Source organism: Vicugna pacos, chromosome X (genome assembly GCF_048564905.1).
Source record: "Vicugna pacos chromosome X, VicPac4, whole genome shotgun sequence".
In the NCBI taxonomy this organism is placed as follows: domain Eukaryota; kingdom Metazoa; phylum Chordata; class Mammalia; order Artiodactyla; family Camelidae; genus Vicugna; species Vicugna pacos.
This window is the reverse complement of record NC_133023.1, coordinates 37090438-37113218: the sequence shown is the minus strand read 5'-3', so window position 1 is coordinate 37113218 and position 22781 is coordinate 37090438. Positions and strand designations below refer to the sequence as shown.

General features: G+C 34.7%; 1 protein-coding gene across 6 annotated transcripts in view; it reads right to left on the bottom strand.

The window, feature by feature from the left end:
* Positions 1-22781, bottom strand: part of KDM6A (lysine demethylase 6A) — a 169478-nt gene that overhangs the window by 63927 nt on the left and 82770 nt on the right. For all 6 annotated transcript variants that reach the window (XM_072956580.1, XM_072956581.1, XM_072956583.1 and 3 more), the window contains exons 7-8: positions 9666-9720; positions 5471-5505 (exon numbers count right to left, since the gene is read on the bottom strand). In XM_072956580.1, coding sequence (XP_072812681.1) covers positions 5471-5505; positions 9666-9720 — 90 coding nt within the window. The remainder of the gene's footprint in view (positions 1-5470; positions 5506-9665; positions 9721-22781) is intronic.

Genomic DNA, 22781 nt, shown 5'->3' with positions numbered 1-22781 from the left:
GTCGCTAGTGTTTCTCCTTAAGTAAAATCCTGGCTTTGGAAGTAAAAGCACATGAATTTTCTCAAGATAGGAAAGTAACCCTTAATTTCTATCGCCAATAGTATTTTTAATCGGGAATGGGTACTGAATCTAACAAAGGCTTCTTCAGCATCTATGGTGATAATGATTTGCTTTTACCTTTAGCTCTGTTATTAAGCTGCATGATATTAAAAGCTTTCCTAATATTCAGTCAACCTTGTATGCCCAGAATGGTCTTAGTATATTATTTGCTTAGTGAGGTAACAGATTTTGTTTGCTAATATTTTATTTAGTATTTTTACATCCATCTTCGTCAGTGATACTGGTCTGTATACTAATTCTTTTTTGTACTGTCTTTATCAGGCTTAGGTATCAGTGTTAGACTTGCTTCAAAAACGAATAGGGGGGAAACAGTATGACAGTTTCACAAAAATTTTAACACAGAATTACCGTATGACCAGTAATTCTACTTCTAGGTATATATCCAAAACACAAAAATTGAAAGCTGGGACAAAAACAGTTATTTGCACACTCGTATTCATAGCAGCATTATTCACAATAGCCAAAAGGTGGAAGATACATGAATGTCCACTGATAGATGAATGGATAAACCAAATGTGGTGTGTACATACAATGAAATACTAATTTGGCCTTAAAACAGGAATGAAATTCTGACACATGCTACAATATGTACAAACCTTAAAGATATTATGCTAAGTGAAACAAGCCAGACACAAAAAGACAAATACTGTACCATTCTACTTATGTGAGGTACCTAGGGTAGTCAAACTCATAGACACAGGAAGTGGAATAGTGGCTGCCAGGGGCTGGGGAAAAGGAGAATGAGAAGTTATTGTTTAATGGGTAGAGAGTTCCAGCCTGGGCTGATAAGAAAGTTCTGGAGATGAACAGTTGCTCAATAATGTGAATGTACTTAATTTACGTCACATATATTTTACAATTTAAAAAAAGAAGATATCAAAGCACTCTAGTCTATAGTTAATTTTTAGAATCAGAGATTTTTGTTTCCATTTTATGTTTAAAATATGCTATAGAATCAATAAGTGCAGAAAGGACTTTAATTATTACCAAACACATATGTGTCTCAAGGTCAGATTGAAAGCTGTTATAAGCCCCCGACTCCCCTCAAAATAAGAAAAAGAAATGAGAAAGTTTTTCTTCATTTCCAATGCTCTGGGACAATCTATACAGCATTAGAATCATCTGGCCTTTAAAGGCTTGGTGGAATTCCCCTGTAAAGCCATCTGGGCATGGTACTTTCTATAAGGCATTATTTAATTTTCTCTATTTCTGTTTATGACAATTGGCTTTTTATAACTTTTCTAACTCTAATGAGGTCAATTTTGCTAATCTGTATTTTCCTGGGAAACAGTCCATTTCGTTTAAGTTTTCAAATTCATTTGCATAGAGGTCTGCTAAGTAGTCTTATATGATTGTTCTAATTTCTTCTGTTCCCATCATTATCTTATTTTGTGTATCTGTGCTTTATCTTTCATTTATACCCTTGATCAATTTAGCTTGTGGTTTATTTATTTTGTTAATTTTTTCAGAATACTAAGGTTTTGACCTATTACTTAGATCTACTGGTTTTCTCTCCTTTTCACACTATTATTTCTTTTAAAAAAATTCTTCCTCCTTCCTCACAATATATTTTCCCTATGTTGATTTCTGTTTGTTTTCTTAACAGATTTGCTTACATTGAACTAACCTTGAATTCATGGACTAAACCCTATGTAATCATGACATAGTTACTGCATCTTTAAATGTCAGTTGGAATTTATTTTTCTTTTTTTTAGAATTGTTGGACTTGTATAATATACATAAATGAAACCAGTCTACATTGTTTCAGTAATAAACTACTGCTGGATAGTTGGAAGACAATGCTAAAAATGAAACCAATAATTTTTATCAATAGTGTTATCTATAATAACATTATTTATAACTATCCCTCAAGGAAGAATAGTTAAATTAGTTATAGTACATCTCTGCAAAGGGATATAACACAGCTCTATGTCTACAGACAGGGAATGGTTTCCAAAATATAATACTTGGTTAAAAAAAAAAATTTAATAAGCAAGATCAAGAAAGAACATACATAATACATGGGCAAATATGTATATATATATGGATTTGCTTATGTATATGCTGAGTTTCTCTGGAAGGATACAAAAAACACTAGTAACAGTGGTTGGTGGCTTACGGGAGGGGAACAGGTGGCTAGGGAAAAGGAGGGAGGAGGATACTTCACTGTGTATTCTTTCAGACACTTTCATTTTGGATTATCTATGCAAAAATAAGTAACACTGTAATAACAAAATTAAAAGGAAGAAATCTTGTATCTTTGAAGACTATTAAGAATTTAGATGGTGAACTATTCAAGTTATTTCATCAAAATCAAGAAAAAGAACTGAAGGCCAGTTAATTCTATTTACTATTAGAAAAAAACGGTTATGGAGGTCTCAGCTAACAAAATGGGAAAGGTAAGTTAAATAATGGATATAAATATCCAAGAATAATTCATATTTGCTTGGAGATATGACATTATACAGAGAAACAAAATAGTGTTGATATGACATTCAGAAATGATATGGTAACATACACAGAGACCTATGAGAATCTAATTTTTTAAATCTAAGAATGGGTGTGGGGTAGATGACATGACCTCTCATTATAATTACCCAAACCTAAATAGAACCACCATATGATCTAGCAATCCCACTTCTGGGTATATTTCCAAGGGAAACAAAATCATTATCTTGAAGAGATATCTGTACTCTCATGTTCACTGCAGCATTAGTCACAAGAGCCAAGTATAGGGACAACCTAAGTATCTGTCTGCAGATGGATCAAGAAAATGTGGTATATAAATACAATGGAATAGTACTTCAGCCTTAAAAAAGAAGGAAATCCTGTCATTTCTGACAACATGTATAAACCTGGAGGGCATTACGCTAAGTGAAATAAACCAGACCGAGAAAGACAAATTATATATGGCATCACTTATATGTGGATTCTTAAAAAAAAAAGGGGTGGGGTGGGGTGATGATGGTGGTTTAACTCAAAGGAAGAGTAGAAAAGTAGCTACCAAGGGACAGGGTGGAAGAAGTTTAGGGAGAGGTTGGTAAAAGGACACAAACTTTCAGTTATGAGTAAGGTCTAATGATCTAATGTACAATATCGAAACTATAGTTGATAACACTGTATTGTACAACTGAAACTTGCTACGAGAATTAAACTTAAATGTTCTCACCCTCCTCCCCCAAAGGGGTGGTGGTACAAAGATGTGAGGTGATACATGTGTTAATTAACTCAGGGGAAGGGGGAACCATACACATATCAAATCATCACACTGTACACTTTAAATCTTGTAATTTTAACTGTCAATTATATGTCAATAAAGCTGAAAAATAAAATAACCCAAACCTAAATGCATGATCAAATTTACCCCCGTACCCTGTACCCCCATTTCTACAAAAGGCCTCCTTTTTGTCTTTCAAATATTTTAAGCTCAATACCACAAACACCTCTTTACCAGAATGACCCAGCAACACACACACACCATCAGCCCCAACTGATAATATTACTGGTTCCTCTCTATTCAGGACTCAACTCAAACAGCTCCTGCTCAGAGGGGCCTTCCTTAACCATTCTAGTTTAAAAAGTGTCCCATCATTTTTTACTTTTAATTATGTTCTTGTGGTTTAATTCTGTGAAGGCAATACAGGGACAGGGCTCTCAGGGTTTGTGAAATGATACTGAATTCTTTCTACACTAGCAGGAAGACTTCTTCCTATATAAAGAAATTTCCCTTGAACTATCTGGTTACCGAGCAGTAGTCACTAACCACGTATGACTACTTTAAAACTATTTATTCATAAATAAGGTATGTTGATATGAATCAGCTAAACTCTGAAAAGTAACTTTCTATAGACAGGTAAGGTAGGTAAGCCTTTTTGTTTTCCTTAAAATTTCACCTGAAAATAAAAACACTTGTTATAAGCACTGGAGTAGAGATTTCTTCAATTCTTTCATATATTTAGTATCATCTTCCTGTCATCTATACTCTGCCTAGCATGAATTTTGTTCTTTTTGTTTTGTTTAATCTTAATAGGCACTAAAATTTACCAAATGAAAGCATCAGTGGGTGGAGGGCCTCGTTCCCACATTACCTTCACAAGGTCAAAAAAATTAACACCAACAGACAACTTCTCATCAGAAACAACGAAAGCCAGAAAACAATGGAATGTATTTTAAAGCAGTTGAATAAAATAATCAAATAGAATTACACTCATTAAAAAGAAAGATGAGAGAACTTCTGCTGCTTTACCTAATGACAGACCAGGGAATCTCACCAAGAAGTAGAAAAGCTGGGGGGAAAAAAATCCGAGCATCCTTTCGAAGGTAGCAAAAAGCTCCCGAGGTAACGAAAACAGAAGGAGCTAAGACCCCAGGGAAGGAACTCTGAAGAAGAAGCTTATTTCTGTAGCTGCTTTCACTCTGGGGTCTTTATTGATTTGGCAAAATTCAGGACTTGGCAGGAGGCTGGGACTAGAACTGGCAGGTAAAGATTCTGATCCACAGCATGCATGTAATTCTCATGTGCATCCTCTCAATGTGCATAAAATCCCTAGATTAGTAGAGAATCCAAACCTGAGTGTGCATCAATTCTGATTCAGTGGACATGTGAGCACGCTTCTTTGTGTTTGGGGTGGGGATGGGGGGCCAGATGGAAGAGTCCACGAATTAAATATTAATTTTTAAGACCACCCCGTGGTGGCTCTGAAACAAAACAGACCTTAGAAATTATGTACAAATATAACAGTATTTTTTTTCCTAAAAAGTTGTTATAAACTTTCTGTTTTGAATAAACTATGATTTTTAGCCTAATTTTCCATACCACTGCCTACTTAGAGTAAATGTCTATGTGTTATATCTTTTATCATACAACTAAGCAAAATCTGACAAACATAAAATGTTCTAAAATTAAGTCTGGAAGTTTTTAAAACATAGCAGCCATAAAAGTAGTGGTAATGACATCAAGAAGTGACAAATATGCCTTTCAAATGGTGACATGTAGAAGGAATACGTCAATCTTAAAGATAAGTGTAACTAAAAACAATGCACTATAACAACCATCTATAAATATTTTGAAAAGAAAACCAGGCATTTCACATCAAAAAAGAGAAATCTTAAATACAGCCATTTAACCCTGCAGACAGTTCAAGTTTACAGGCAAATCATGTTGAATGAAACTTCTTTGTACACAACAAGAACTCTAGTAACTGTAACACTAAAGCAAAATCTTGACCACATTTAACGACTATAAAATGTATATAAGAGGCAATGCCCAGACTCCATTAAATTGTCTGACTTCACTTAAAATGATCTGGGTGATCATTTTTGTTTATGTAAAGTAAATTAAAACACGTACCTGGGTTTCATATAAGTGGGCAATGTGAAATTGAACTGTAAAGATGATGGAAAGCAAATATCAATAACAGTACAGTAGTGTTTGGGTAAAGTAATTAAGAATATAAAATGTAAAACATAAGTATGATCTATACTACACAGATTTAAGTAATAGCAGAACATAACTTTATTTTTTAATAAAACAGAATATACAAACATACACAAACATGACAAGAAACCACATATATTCACTGTTGTTACCAATTTTTGTCAATGTTAATTATTAAAAATAACATTAAAATCTATAGCAAGTGAGCATACGTCTTACAAAGTTCAAAATGGCAACATTAAGCAAGTAAAAAATCCCTTATAATCTATAATTTCAAAACATGGTATTTAAAAACTGAGTTCCAAGTCAAAAAATATAGTAAAGTCAGTATCTGATTTTTAAAAAGCATATTAAAACAAAAACTCTAATTTTTTCCTTACACCATATTTCATACCAACATTTATAAAGAAGTCAAAGACCAGGATGACATGAGTAATAACACACGGGGAAATAAGTTGCATTTCTCTATCAGTTCTTCAGAATTATTAAAAGTCAAACTACTTAGAAGGCAAGAACAGTAAACAGTCCCAATATTAACAAGTACCTCTTAAAAATAAAACTAAAATGTATGTATTTCAGCTTTTATTTTCAACTGTTCTTGATATTGCACCACCAGGTTATAAATGACTCAACAAAAGCAACCATGAACCAGGAATCAAAAGAGGGTTCTAGCTTACTTAAATACTACGATTTTCATCCTTCAATGACAAATCTCTTTTTTTTAATGTTCTCTCTACCTAGATTTCATAGTTGGATTTCAAGGAGTCTGGGAGCCTTTCAAAATTATATGCATAATATATATGTGGATCTTCAAACACAAGGTTCACAGCTGTCATCAATTTCTCATTGGTATCATAGACTAACTCTCTCACTGACTCTCGTAACTGTAAAATTCAACCGTAACATTCAGTAAGCCTGGGGCAAGGCCTGGAAAGCTGCCTTTTTTCAGTTCTGCGAGGGATTCTGTTCCCTAGACTAGCACCTCGGAACAGCTGAACTAAATAAGCATAAAGAGCAAAACAAAATATATAATGAACTTTAAAATCAAACAACATTTTTGGATCAAAAGTAAAGTATTGCTCTCTCCATTATGTAATTGTTAAATATCACATGTTAACTAATCAGAGATGAGACAAAATGAAAAACATCACCTTTAAGAGATGAAAATTAGCTCTTTGTGAAAAGCACATAAAAATAATAGTAATACAAGCTCTATGTATATAAACGTCCCCTTTACCTACACTTGTTGAGGGGTATCCTTATTCCCTACTCCAACTTTCTAACACAGCTCTCCTTGAGTGTTCCTGTCCAAATCTCACCTCACTACATCATTGAGAGAGATGGCATTACAGGTCAAGAGAACGAAGAAGAGATGGAAAATCTGTGCCCATTTCCCCCAATCTTCTTATTCCTCTAATAAAGGTGACATGGAAGAGAAGATCGGCAGCTAGCTGGCATTCTACTACCATCTCAAACTTCCTCCAGGCTCAGTCCTAGTTCCTCCTGTGTCAAGGGCCTTCCTATCCCAAAAGTTACTAAATCCAGTGCCATCTTTTGTGGTGTGAAAACCAATTTATATTTAAATTCTTTAAGGTTCTCTTCAAAGTGGAACATAACTGTACAACTAAGAAAAAAACCTCCACTTGGCAAGTCTCAATTGGAGGTAGAAATTTTTAACAAATATTGCCATAAAATGTTCTGAAATTAAACTTTATTCAGAAATTAATACATTATTTTTAGAATTAACAGAATTAATTAAATCTAGAAGAAACAATTTTACCCCAAGGGTCAACCATAAATGAGAAGTCTCACATCACCATGATTCTACTTTTCAAAACACAAACTGTAATTAACCCCTCTTAAACAGCTTCAGAAGCAGTAAGTGTATCTACTTATTTTAACTGCATACATGAACTGTGCCATAAAATAGAAATATCTCAGAGACTTTTTTCAAAAGCCCACTTTACTTTCTATAATCTTCTGACCTTTGTAGTACCACAAAGTAACATGGAAGATTTCAAGAAATAGTTAAGGTCTATGGCATATACAAGCAGGTAATGATATAAAAAAATTCAAAGAGAAATAAGTTTTACAAAGATAATAAAGAGCTTGGTGCTTAAAAAGTAATAACGTTTAGCTCAAAGTAAGTAGTCTGTATCTGTTAGTGCTCTCTGAGACATCAGCCATTATTATCGTGGTTATCAAGCAGTTATGTAGGCTGTCTAAAATAAACTACCCAAATCAACTTAACAATAATGGCCTAATGTCTCTAAATAAAGCACACAGCCTTCCATTAGAGCGACCAACCTTTAAGCACTCAAAGTTCTGAGTCTGTGGGAAACTCCTCAGTCCTGGGCAAAACAGGACATTGATCACCCTCCCTCCTATTTTCCTTCTCAATAACTAACAGAAAGAGAGGTGGAGTAAGCTCGAAAATGTATTCATCATTATTCAAACTGTCCTCTTCAAATTCGACACGAAAGTATTTCTCCTGTGGTACTCATGCTACACAGGTGTTTTCCTCTCAAGAGCAATGTTCTTCAAGTGAGACAACCTCAACAGAGTAAAATGAGGACTTACCAAAATACTTAGTTTCACATTTATGAAATGTCTCTCAAAAGTTATCATTCAAACTGACAAGTAGATATGAAAGTTAGTTTTAAAGCACTAGATATAATCAATTAAATGAAAATAAGCTGTCTTCAAAAAAGAAAAAGAAAAAAAGGAAAAGAAGTCATCTTCCTATTCCCATAAATTAATTTTAAAAAGATTTTAAGGGTCTATATTTTAGATGGTTTATATAATTGGATGGATATATAATTAAGGAAAAAGCATAAAAAATTAACTTTATAAATTAATATATCAATGAGTTAAATTCTTTTTCTAATTTAACCTCATCTTAGAAACAAATATTGCTGCATTTATTACCTTCCCACCATTTATTCTGCAAATACACTGATCAGTACTAAATACTGAGTTTCATTCAGAGAAAACAGAAATCTTTTATGTTTCTTCAGAAAACTGCATTTAGTAGAATTATGAGATGAGTCTGGTCTAGATGATGATTTAATCCACACTACGTCTTAATTCATGTATACAAATTATATTCAAATTTCCTACAGCTCTTGCACTGCCTCAGGCATTTTTAGGCATTTTTAAAACTGAGACTACAGCCAACATCTTTCTGTATGGTTAAAAAATGAAGTCACTTATAGCAAAACACTGACTTTCTAAAACCTAGAATCCTTGTATCGGTCTAAAATTTTCATGAATGATGATTTAATTTTTCATACACTCTAATTAAAATTTTTATTGTTCAAGAGAGAAAGTTTTAAAGAAATCCAGCTTGAACTTAATGAATATTCTTTAACTTTTATTGGCTATCTTAAAGTACACTAAGTAAATATGTCAACACATACTTATTGATAAACACACCCAATTGGCTTTATTCCTTTGATAACTATGTAAGTTTAAAAAGCTAAAGCTCTAATCTGTTCTTAGAAACAATAATTAGCACATATATGCAAACTAAAAAAATGTGCAGTATACTGTATATATGTATTTACATGCAATATGTGTATGTGAGGTCGAACTGTAATAATTCTACCTAATAAAACTGAAAGAGGGGGAAAAAAAAGAAAAATCTCACCTTAAACTACGTATGATGCTTAAAACTATAATAAAAAGTTAAAGTATATCTTGATAATTACCAGTAACTTTAATACCACAAAGCAGGAATCACTGAGCTATCACATACGCATCTCTGTATATTCATTTTTCCTAAAAGATTGACAAATCCTGTTTTTAATCACCCAAAGTCTTCTACAATATAATTAATACACAAATAATCAATCTTGTTCACTAGCACAGATAATTTTAATTCAACCCAGTTCACCGGCATATCTATTTTAGACACAGGCTGTTCACAATAACTGGTCTCACATGTTCCACTTGTATAAGTAGCCATGGCAACCAATACAGTTAGATTCAACAATTCTAGGGGAAAAAAACTGTACAGGATTTATGACTGTTATTATTATTATTACTATTATTTGCCACGAAGTGATCTGACTACATGTAGAAAACTATGGTACTTAACAATACTTACTTTCAGCATTGGACAAAGTGCAGGGATTACAGTCAACCAAAGCTAACTGAAAATGCTGCAAGAAGAGAGTGAGAAAATTAATGCACTAAATTCAGTCATATAAATGTATTTTAAAATAATTTTCAGGTATGTAAGGTCTCACATAATAATGAAACCGTGCTATGCAAATAAAACATACTAGACAACCAACTAGAACTACCTTGAACATACACTGCTGACAAACAGGCTGCTGTATTATTTTCTTCAGCTGAGAATGGAGAATTGGGGGAAGAATTAACATGATATCAAGTTATCCTATGTACATTTTTGTTTACATGGAAAAAAATTTTTTTAAGTCTTTGAGTAAATAGGAAGTATTAGTTGTAAAATATTTCAAATAGAAAACATTATTTTAAAAACTGGAAGTAAAAGTTCAATGGTATTAATGTCAGAAAACCACTGTTTATCTTATCCCAAAATGAGGAGTAAATTTTAAAAACAAACAAAAAAAGACTATGAGAATTATCATAAAGGGTAAAACTATCTGACCTTACTGACTCTTCCAATAATCACTGTACTTATAGCCTCTGTTGATCTTGAAATATAATTATCCTTTTATAATGTGTATGCTATTATATGTGTAGGCAATATTAAACCACTAATAATTTATAGCATCCACTTGTAATAATATCACATAAGCCTGCCCCCTCCCAAAAAACCATGTCAAATTCAATGCGTAACACTAATCTTTAAGATAAATGCAAATTGTCATCAAGAACACTGGGTGACATTTGGCATCTAGTTTATCAACATTAAACCTGCTGTATAAACTAATTAAGAGAAGGTGAACAAGTACTAGAGTTGGTGTAAAATCTTTTAAGATTAAAAAAAGTAAAACGCTTTGAACTCTTCTCAAAAACATTTTTAGAAATGTATATTCAAATTTTCCGAGTCACCACAATTTTCTTCCATTAAAAGAAATTAAAAGCCAAAGCACAAACCATTTTCTAAAAATTGACCACAATAAGCTCATCCTTATCCACAATACAAATGTCTGAAGAATGCTGGACAAACTGAAAATTGATACGCACAGTGACAACTTCTAGGTATAAGCTCAAAAGGAACTTTCTTTAGCAAGAGAAATAATCATCAGCAAGCCTTTAGTACTGTATTTTCAACACAGAATCAACAAAATTGTATTTGGTCAACTAGAAGCCTCAATTAACAAAAATAAACTAATGTCAGCTACCCGGTGTTAGGATGGAAGAAAGGCGTCATTTGGTGTGAACCAGTAGCTACCGTCTTCATTCACGAACGTCTGTTATGTGCACATTTGCATTACTCTTAATATTTAAAAGCTGTAATATTCTGAATGGGCAAGCTACTAACAAAATAATTATGAATTTGAAATATTAAATATATAATCCATTCAACAAATATTTCTTAAGACACTATAATGTCTTTAAGACAACAGATAGTAGGGACACAGTGATCAACAAAAGTGAAAAGTTATTTGCCGAGGTTGACTGAATGAAAAAAAAATCCAACATCTGAACACTTCAAGAACTGCTTAAAAAAAAAAAAAAACTGCTTTTACTTTCCCCTGGCCTACTAAGCAGACTGTGTGTCCTCAAACATCCTTTTAGTAGGGTGCTACCATAGCAATAGAAAACAGGCTATTTTAAAAAGTGAGTACTAGGAAAGCAAAGCATGCTTTATAGCCAATTGTTTTCCTCCCAACAAAAAAGAGCAGCACAGCAGCCACACACTTGGGCTGTACTACATTTCTAACTCTACTCTAGCCTGCCAGCATAAATTAATATTTAGATAAGAGAAGACAGACCTTTCCTAAGTGAGCCAAAGGATACATGCTGACCTGCAAAGAAACATCCTTCGAGATGGCAGTATTTTAGTTTTACTCTTACACTGAAATCCCACAAAGAGCAGAGAGATGCATAACTGGCATTGCCCAGCCTACATTTCATCTATCAATATGCAAAGTTCTGCAATGAAACCTGGCGGAAGTAGTTTGGGATCATGTTTTATATAATTACTTAAAAGTAGCAATGAACTCACTGATGTACCATTTCAAGCCCACAACATCATGAAATATTAAACATTTCCAAACAGGAATGATATAGAAAAATTAACTCAGCAAAAGAGTACATATTCAAAAACAGGCATGTGAGAATGAAAGAACTTAGAAAAATAATTACTAAGTATAAGAAACTAAGATTATTGGCCACACAAAACCACATCACATAAAGAAAACCACCGATAGCCTTTCAGTAAACTAAAGGGAGATGAGGGACTGGGGTGGGATGGCATGACCTCACAGTTTCATTTTTAGTATCTACATCAGATGCAAAACAGATGTACCTATTAACATATAAATCAGAAGAAACAGCTATCATTTATAATAATCAGCCCCCAAACCTGAAAATGCCGTGGTAAAATATCTAGTACCCACCTGTGCAACCAACCAACAGAAAGAGCTAGGAAATATCTGTACCTCACACTGAAATATTACAATACTGAAACAGACTACTCTGTGTGAAATAGTTACTACACAGCAGAAGCTTCTACAGTTCAAAGACTACATACAAACCTCCAGGCAGAAAGCATTCTACAGAAAATTAATTTCCAAGCAAGAAGATTTACCTAGACATTTTTTTAAATGTTATAGTGATTTTCTTTTAATAGAGCATTTCTGATCCAATTTAACACAAGGTTCGATTCATTATCATTTCTACTGACATCTTATCAAAGTCACTTTCTGTTTAAAAGTTTTTGGCTTGCTCAGTATTTCAATATAACTTTGTAATATTTTGCTTTATATAGAATAAGAAACTCGTTATCTCTGGGTGGGGGTGATCTATGTTGATCTAATTAACATGTAAGACTGAAGTTTCAAGACTTTATTTCCCTTTAAAGTGTTTTACTTCTAGCTGATTTCCGGTCAAGATAGTGGAGTGGTAGGACCACGAGCTCACCTCTCCTACTGACTACAACAAAACCACAACGGACTGCTAAACAACCATCAAAAAAAAAAAAAAAAAAAAAAGACTAGAACCTAACAAAAAAGATTTTCTTCAACTGGGGAACCACAGCAGGACGGTAGGAGGGGCATGCTCGCGATATAATAGGGCCCCATATCCCCCAGGTGGGGGCGACCCACAAGCTGAAGTCTAAGTCTCAGAGGCCCTCCCACAGGAGTGAGAACCGCACGTCAGGCTCCCCAGCCCGGGGCTCCGGCACTGGGAGGAGGAGGAGACCCAGGACACCTGGTTTTGAAGGCCAGCGGGGCTTAGCTCCAGGAGCCCCACAGGACTGGGGGAGGCAGAGACTTCACTCTCTTGGGACGTGTACACAGAATCTCACGTGCACCAGGTCCAAGGGCAGAGGCAGTGATTTCATAGGAACCCGGCCCAGACCTGCCTGCTGGTTTTGGAAGGTCTCCTGGAGACTATAGGGGACAGCTGCAGCTCACCCAGGGGACATAAAAGCTAGCAGCAGACACTTCAGGAGTGTTCATCTACATGAGCTTTCCTGGAGGCTGGAGTCTTGACAGGATCATTAGCACCAAGACCGAGCCCCACCCAACACCCTGTAGGGAAGCCTCAGGCCAAACAACATACTGGGTGGGAACACAGCCCCACCCATCAGCTGACTTCTAAGCCACAAACATCTTTAGATATGACCCTACCCACCAGAGGTCCAGGACCAAGCTTCACCCAGCAGTGCGCAGGCATCGACCCCTCCTGCCAGGAAACCTGCATAAGCCTCTAGTCCAGCCTCATCCACCAGGGGGCAGATATCAGAAATAAGAAAACAACAATCTCAAAGCCTGTGAAAGAAAGCCACAAACACAGGCCAGACTCTACACTAGGACCTGCTGGACCCTGGCCCTTGGGTGACCAGAGGGGAGTGCACTGCCAGAATACATAGGACATCTCCCACAGAGGGCCACCTCTCCAAGGTCAAGAAACGTAACTAACCTACCTAAATATAGGAATAGAAAGATAGACAAAATGAGGCAGCAGAGGAATATCTCCCAGGCCAAGGCACAAGACAAAATCCCAGAAGAAATAAGTGAGGAGGAGATAGGCAATTTATCTGAGAAACAGTTTAAAGTGATGATGGCCAAGATGTTCAGAGAACTCAAGAGGAGTATAGATGCACAGAGCAAAGTTTTTAGCAAAGAGTTGGAAAATATAAAGAATATCCAGAGTTAAAGAATAAAATCACTGAAATGAATAACACACTAGAAGGAACCAATAATAGACTAAATGAGGCAGAAGAACATATCAGTAAGCTAGAAGACAGATTAGTGGAAATCACTACTGCGGAACAGAAAAAAGAATGAAAAGAAATGAGGGTAGTTTTAAGAGAAAACTCTGGGACAACATGAAGCTCATTAATATTCACATCATAGGGGTCCCAGAAAGAGAAGAGAGAAAGAAAGGCCCTGAAAAAATACTTGAAGAGATAATAACCCAAAACTTCCCCAACTTGGGAAAGGAAACAATCACCCAAGTCCAGGAAGAGCAGAGTTCCACACATGATCAACCCAAAGAGGAACACACTAAGGAACATAGTCATCAAATTGACAAAAATTAAGGATAAGGGGAAAATATTAAAATTAGCAAGAGAAAAACAACAAACAACATACAAGGGAACTCCCATAAGCCTATCAACTGATTTTTCAGCAGAAACTCTACAGGCCAGAAGGGAGTGACAGGATATATTTAAAGTGGTGAAAGAGCGGAAAACTTACAACCAATGATACTCTATCCACAGCAAGGCTCTCACTCAGATTTGATGGAGAAATCAAAAGCTTCACAGATAAACAAAAGCTAAAAGAATTCAGCACCACCAAACCAGCTTTACAACAAATGTTAAAGGAACTTCTCTAGTTATCAAACCATAAGAAAAGAGAACAAAAAGAAGAAAGAGGAGGGAGCCCTACAAAAGATTTCTTTGCCAGTCTGGGGTCTTTTACAGTTCCATATAAATTTTGGAATTGTTTATTCCAGTTCTGTGAAAAATGTCATGAGTATTTTGACAGGGGTTGCATTAGATCTGTGCATTGCTTTGGGTAGTACACCCATTTTCATAGTGTTGATTCTTCCAACCCAAGAGCACAAGATATCTTTCCATTTCTTTGTGTCGTCTTCAATTTTCTTTATCAATGTTTTACAGTTTTCAGAGTATGGGTAGCCTCCTTTGTTAGGTTTATTTCTAGGTGTTTTGTTGTTTTTGATGCAATGGTAATGTTTATGCCAGTTATAAAATTCTGGTTTTTGAAGTGAAAAGGAAAAAAAAAAGTGAAGGGCTGCAAATGGCAAAATATCTCTTTCTTATGGGTGAGTAATATTCCATTATATATATATGCTGAATCTTCTTTATCCATTCATCTATTGATATGCATTTAGGATGCTTCCATATCCTGGCAATTGTAAGTAATGTTGCTGTTAAAAGTGGGACATATATCTTTTTGAATTAATTCTTATTTTGTGGTTGGCTTTATTCTTTTGATAACTATTTAAGTTTAAAAACTTAAAGCCCTAAACGCTCTTAGAAACAATGAACAGTACATATATGTAAATTTTTTAAAATATGTGCAGTATATTGTGTATATGTATTTACATGCAATATATTGTATATGTGCAGTCAAACTGTAACAGTTCTACCTAATAAAACTGAAAAAATGAAAAAAAAAAAGTGTTTTACTTCCAGCTGTATAGTCTGTGATTATCTCACAGATTTTTTCAGTTGTAGAACCCTCCAACTGTATTCCCAATCCTGAAGACAAGCATTGAGATAACTTTTCATAATCAACAAATTACGACTGTATAGATAAATTATTAATTTGGAGCAATGTTTGGATTCCATTTCCAGTCTTGGATGTTCTGATTCAGTGGGTTGGGGATGACATCCTCTGAACCAGATAAAAGCTTCTACAAATTATTCCAACACAGCTGGGGTTAAATGCCACTCTTTAAACTTTGTAAATTGTGTGCTTACCCCCAAAAAGCCTTACTTCAAGATTCTGGAGACAAGGTATGTGTAGTCAATACTTCTGTCTATATTCAAGTAAAGCAGACAGGGGAATAAACTGTTGGCAACCAGCTTTTACTCTATGTCATGCACTCTGATATGGCTATGCTTCTACAAAACTCAGTAAAAGGCTCACTGAAATTAATGCTCTAATAGAAGTTTCAAAGACAATTCCATAATGGCATCCAAAAGATATAGATGAGAGAAGAAAAGAGGTCCTTCAGGCTGAGGAAACAAGTTTACATTATGAAACAGGGTTTTATGGACCATTTAAGTGAGAAAAGGGAAGGTCTGTCAGGTACTCTTGTAAGTCAAAGGCAAATTCTTTTTTCATTTTCATTGTTACAGATTGTCACAATTCTGAAAGTATGATTTAAAACTAATAGTATCTGATAAATGAATGAAACTATAGAAATGTCTTAGGATGAGATGATACTTCAGGGATTTGGTCTCTGAAAATACGGTACAGAACTAAAATTTGTAAGTTTTGGTAAATTTGTGAGTCACACTGCCTGGCCAAGGTAATCTGACTGAGGTTCTCTCAAAGCCCTCAAACTCAGTTCTTCCAATTCTCTTTGTAATACAAGATTATTACAACACTTTCGAGAAGGGACTTTACTGCACCAATGACTAATAGCTAATGGATCCTGGCAATCTTCACTCAAAAAAGAGGCTCCTTCTTTGAAGTTTAACAACCTGGTCTCTTCCTAAAATTCCTCTAACAAAAAAGTAAGACAGAAGACACTCCATACTGAAGATGTTAAGAATTATATTTCTACTCTTTTTAGGCTCTAGACTTATTATATCTGTCTACAACATCTGCTATCCCTCGGGTACCTCCAACTTGATACATTCCCAAATGACCCACCTCCATTCAGAGGCTTGGAATCCAATCCTAAAAACCTGCTGCTACTTTATCCTCTACTTTTAGTTAAAAGAAAAGTGATTCAAGCCAGTAAGTGGGGAATCTCTACTCACGTTGAATCCATTAATAAATTAACTCCTTTATTAACTCCTCAAAATCTCTAGGATATATGCCTTTTATCCATCTATCCTATGAGAACCCATTTATTCTACATATCTTGCTCACCTTTCTTCCTATAACTGTGTCCTACCTAGTCTCCCAATTCCTCATTCCTATCACGTTTCATAAAATTTTACAGGTATGCAACTGATTAGAAATTTTAAAACACTGGTTCTAATATGTGTCTAATCTGTGCACATATATCATCAGAATATGGACTGACTTAATTTCCAAGTTCTTTAAATCTAGTGTACAATTTGTGTTCATGTCAAAATAAGACTGATGTGTACAGAAATAACAAAGTGAACACAATATATATTTTATAAAGGAGATAATGCAACAATCTGCACTATCAAATGTTGTTTTGGAACAAACTTTTTAGAAAAAAAATGTGATACTAGAGATACTGCATATCTATGAGTAGTCGTGTCCTTTACAAACATGTATTTCAGGAGCTGAAGTACTTGAGCCACTTACACTACTTCACACTTGAAGGTACGTAATAGAACTCAGGGCAGAAATATCAAACGCAAAAAAACAAAACTGGGCAGGCAGAGTGAAGAGGAGAAGGCATTATTAAGTGGCTAGACAAACCAATTAGCAAATCACCTCATACCAGATAATAATATCTAGGAAAGATTAAAAAGTACAGTGTAAGTTGCTGAATAGTAGAAAAGGGAAAGAGCAGAGGAAAGATTTTTGTCTATAAATAACGGAAAGGGAAAGTGGACAGAAGACAAAATAAACAGCAATGACCATCCTCTGCCAAAAGGAACAGGGGCATTACACTCAGGTGAAACCAAGTTCCACTGCCAATGTGGGAACTGGGGAGGTGATGTTTAAAGGTACAAATCTGAAACCAGTAGATAGCTAGATCTAATGCACAGCATAGAAGTTACAGCCCACAACACTGCATTATAAACTTCAAAGCTGCTAAGAGACTACATCTTAGTTATTCTCACACACACAAAAACACAGATAACTATGTGACATGGTAAAGGTGTTAGCTAACGCTATGGGGATGATCATATTGTAACACATCAATGTCTCACATCAACACGTTATATACACCTTAAACCAACTCAAAGTTATATGTCAAATTATACCCCAATAAAACAATTTAAAAGTCTAGAATTTTCAAAATGCCATCTGGAAAAGTTAAGCTATTGAGCATCATGAAGGAAATAGGGCAGGAGCACACATACAGAAACAACAGCAACTTTCATTGTCTTTAAACAAGTGAACTATTACAAATATGCCGTTAAAGCTTCAACAAAAAAATGTTACAGAACGCCTTAACGTCTAGTTAAAATTAAACAGCCAGTATTCAAATTCTCAGCAAGTATTTATATAATACATTGAGTTCTTACGATCTTAATTAAACGAAACAAATGATTTATACATTCTACATTAGTAAGTTAAATAATAAAAGACGAGAACATTTCACAGATTCCAAAAGTGCTTTCTAAAAGGAAGTATGTATCATCGTGCCTTTACTTATTCCTTTTGCCTTAATATCTTAGCATTAAAAAAAAAAACAATAAAATTCCTGCACCTATAAAGGGTATAAAATCAAATCAGATACCTGGAAATGAAGTAATTTCTAGAGAAGAGTAAAGTTAAAAACAAAATAAAGTGAAAATGCTATTTCACTCAGAAGTTTCATGTCAGGTATAATAGTTGAGGGGAGACAAGCTGAATGAACTGGTGAATGGGGGGGCAATCTGGAGAAAACTGCATCGTCAGTTTGTATAGAAGAAAATTCTGTTAAAAGATGACAAATAAAACCAGCCTCTTCCTACCTTCCTCAATGCTTCCAGCCAACCCTATGAGAGGCGTTTTATCATTTTTATAGCCTCTTCTATTTCATTTGTCTATCCATTCAAGAAACACGAAGCAGCTGGTAAAATGGCAAGCTACCACATAAGTCTCATTTGAGTTCAACCCATTTCTTTTGAATCATCTCTGTAATTCTCATCTTCCTAACCCTTTCATATTATCCCCCTCAATCAGCACTTATCATCTTCAAATATCAAACTATAAGGGGACTTATGCTGGTATTCCAGCCAATTATCCACAGGTTCCCATTTAAAAAGCCACCCTCTTTACTCCACCTTTAAAAATCCAAAAAAGTTCTAATGTTGACATATTTCAGGTAAACTTACATAAATATTAGGGAGAATTTTTATATAATCTTCATTAAATTAAGCACACGCATTTGCATTAACTGATTGAAGAATGTGCATGTTATTACATCTTATTTTGCATTCATTAGCTTCCTATGAAGGAAATAATTTTAATAGTCTGCCAGGATATGAAAATTAGAGGCATTATATAAAACTATTTGTCAAAATTAGTGTACTTTTATTGAGGTAATGATAGTATACTGTCTCAAATATGTAACAAATGTAAGCAATTATTAGTATCATTAAAAAGTAATGAAATAAAATTCTAAATTAATTATATAGAGGTACATCGGCAACTAATCCCACCTGGGGAGATATTATGTAAAGCAGGGAAGAAAAACAACAAAATATCATGTAGAAATGTCATCCTGGAATGGACTCTGGTTCAGATAATATTAAACTAATTGGGATGAGGTAGGGGTGGAGGGGGAGATAAATTAGGAGTTTGGGATTAGCAGATACACATTACTTATATATAAAATAGATAAACAACAAGGTCCTACGTTTAGCATAGGGAACTATATTCAATATCTTGTAATAACCTATAATGAAAAAGAATATATATATGACTGAATCACTATGCTGTACACCAGAAACTAATACAACATTGTAAATCAACTATACTTCTATAAAGTAAAATAAAATAAAAAACAAATCATAGTAAAAAAAATTTTTTAAATATTAAACTAGTTAGTAAATTAAGAATTGGTATCTCCACCACTCAGCTAAACACATGAAATCTTAATTGGCCAATTGAATGGAAAAATAACACTATATGATTGAAAAGTAAGCTGGGCATTAACTTCACATTTCTGAGGATGGGCAGAGTGATAAAAATTGGAGTCTTAAATTCTAGGAAAGAAAAATGGATTTCACAAACAATGTCTATACTGGCCCTGAATTAGAGGAGTTTTAGATATGGTAGATAAACTGAGAACGAAAAAAGAATGGCTGAAAACATTCATTTTTCAGATACTTTCATATATACATTATTCAATCTTTCTAACAATCTTATGGAGTGGGTCCAGTTATTCTAGTTCTACAGGAACAAAGAGGATCAGAAAAGTTGGGCATCTTGCCCAAGGTCACATAGTTTCATGGCAGGGTCAAATTTTAAAACCAAATTTGCTTGCTCTGAGAGCTGTCTATATAGTACCAAAACAGAATGAATCTGTTTCAGAAATACATTTTGGGAGAAAAGTTCTTACCAGAGATAGAAATAAAACAGGAGGCCCTGGGATGCATTTCATGTGTGGGTGAAAAGAAGGAACTTATCATGAAAGTAAACTGTATTTTATTTAAATATTTTACCATCTAAAACATACTATATACGCTATACCCCTCTATCCCAGAGGGAAAGGAGGTAGAGAAGGGTTGATCTGTAATGGACAGATTGTATGTACCACCCACACACTAAAATACTCTTTTTACCCACCCTTCAATCTTCTACTAGATCAAAATAGCATACTTAGGAAATTGAGCCCTGCTCAAAAACTGGGCATAACTAGTCTAAGAGTAACTACATCTTTGATGAGGAATTAATAAGGATGGCCATGTGACCTACTTCTGGTCAATGAGATGCAAAGTGAAATATTCCTGAAGGAATCAAGAGGAAGTCAGGCTCTTTCTCCTCTTAGAAATGATAAATCGGGCATTTGCTGAGCATTCAGTATATGCCAGCACTATACTAAGCACCTATACCACAACTCTGTAACACCTTTCTACATGAGATATGAAAAAGAAATCATCTCACTTTGATTGCACCTGGCAACCAGTCTTAAGAATAAGCCAACACAGAACAGAGAAGAAAATGAATCCTTAATGAAATCTTAGATCAGTGGAATCAACCAATCCTGAAGACTGGACTTTACATTACATAAACTACTTTTTCACTGTTATTTTAACCAGCCTGACTTGGAGTTTCTGAAGTTGCTGTCCAAAGCATCTATACCAATACACTGTGCCAGAAAATAGCTTCATGTAGTGGAAGTCATCAGAGGCTCCTCATCTATCCATATGAAGCTAAAATACTAGTCAGTCCACTTTAGGAAAACTGGAGGCCACCTAAGAGGAGAGGGGCATACTATTCCTTCTGATTCCTACTTTCACTTACACTAAACGCTAAGCACCTACAGTAGTATGACTGAACTCTACCTCCTCTTCGACTAAAATTGTTGATGCCTAAAATTCTACTGAAAATAGACAAGGAATACTGGAGAGAGAAGCCCTAAATTAAACCCAGTATTGAGATAAAAATCAAATGAAACCTTATTATGGGGAAGAGAAATAGCAAGGACTCCTGAAGTTCTTTTCTATTTTCACTGAAATGAAACAAACATCAGAATGACATCGAGTATTTTAAATAAATGGAAGAAAGGCCCCAAGCAATAAGACGGCACTTACTTAAGGCAGTTTTGCTAAAATCGCTATGACTTGAAGGTTTGTTAGCCTTTACCTGTGCCTGAGCAAATGAAAGCTGTATACAGGAAGGTTTCTGTTGAACATGAGTGAGCAAAAACACTTTTGAAATAGCCATGGAACAATGACCAACACTGTTTCCCCTGGTTAAAGGAGATTTTAAATATTGCCACCTTCATGGAAACAGAGGTTTGCATCCATAGAATTGTTTAAGGTACCACTGTACTGATACTTAGAAATAGTCACATTCCATAATTTGGGACATATCTGATTACTTTTTCCTACTCAAATATATTTCCTGAGCAATGTTTACCAAACTGCTACCAAAAACACTTCTGCAGCATGTAACAGGCATATTGTGACAATTCTATAAAATGCTCAAATAAGTTTATTTTGTATTATAAGACATTTTAAGAGTCTTGTTAGCTAGTATACACTGTGAATGTCCAAGAGGAGGCCAAAATATGCAAAGTGGCATATTTGAACTTACTTTCCATTTCAAATCCACTCACATGCTGTCGTATAGTTTGAGAAATGCTGCTCTAAGCTTGAGAAAAACTGATAATTTCTAGGCATCCCTTATTCTCCACATACTTACATTTGCCCTGGGGTCTATTCCTGAAACTGCACTTACCTTTGACAACTGTGTGATCTAAATACTTCACAATCTATTTATTTTAGTGTTTTGAGTTGTGCATCTCTTTCATACCATCAGCATTGTTCTTTATAAACACATGAAAGGTAGAAACACTATTTGCAAAACTGTCTATTTTAAAACTCTAGAACAATTAGGCACTCCTGAATATAGTTTTTTAAAAATTTTTTCAGTAGTTCCTTTCTAGTGAATTCAAATTACAACCTACTGTAAGGTCATTCTTTATCATTCTCTCTCTCTCTCTCTCTCCTGACCCTTCAGAATGAAGACAATCTGCAGTGGAGATATTCAGAACATGGCAACCATTCTAAATAGTTAAAAATTCACGAAAATTGAAGCTTTTCTGGAACTTCTGATCCTTTCAAAAAGCAATACTTTTGTCATGCAGGGAAGTACTATTGTCATGAAAAGCCCAGTAAGACCTAAAAGGATGGCAGAAATAGCAAAAGCAACCATATGAAAAACTTGAGAAATAGTAAATTCCATAGAAAGGAAAATATTTAATCAACAATGTATTACTTTGCCCAACAGAGAAATATTAAATTCCATAGAAAGGAAAATATTTAATCAACAATGTATTACTTTGCCCAACAATGTTTATACTCATAAACCAGCAGCTCAAATGACTTGCAAAGAACAGATTACTTTATAATTTAAGGTATGAGATGTGCTCTGCTGATAGAGGTGGACAGATTTCTAGTGAGACCCATACAAATAAATGGTCAGTGATGGGGTCACAGATACAACATTATTAAGCAGCTGCTTCTGACCTCTACTGTTGCCAGTCACTAATA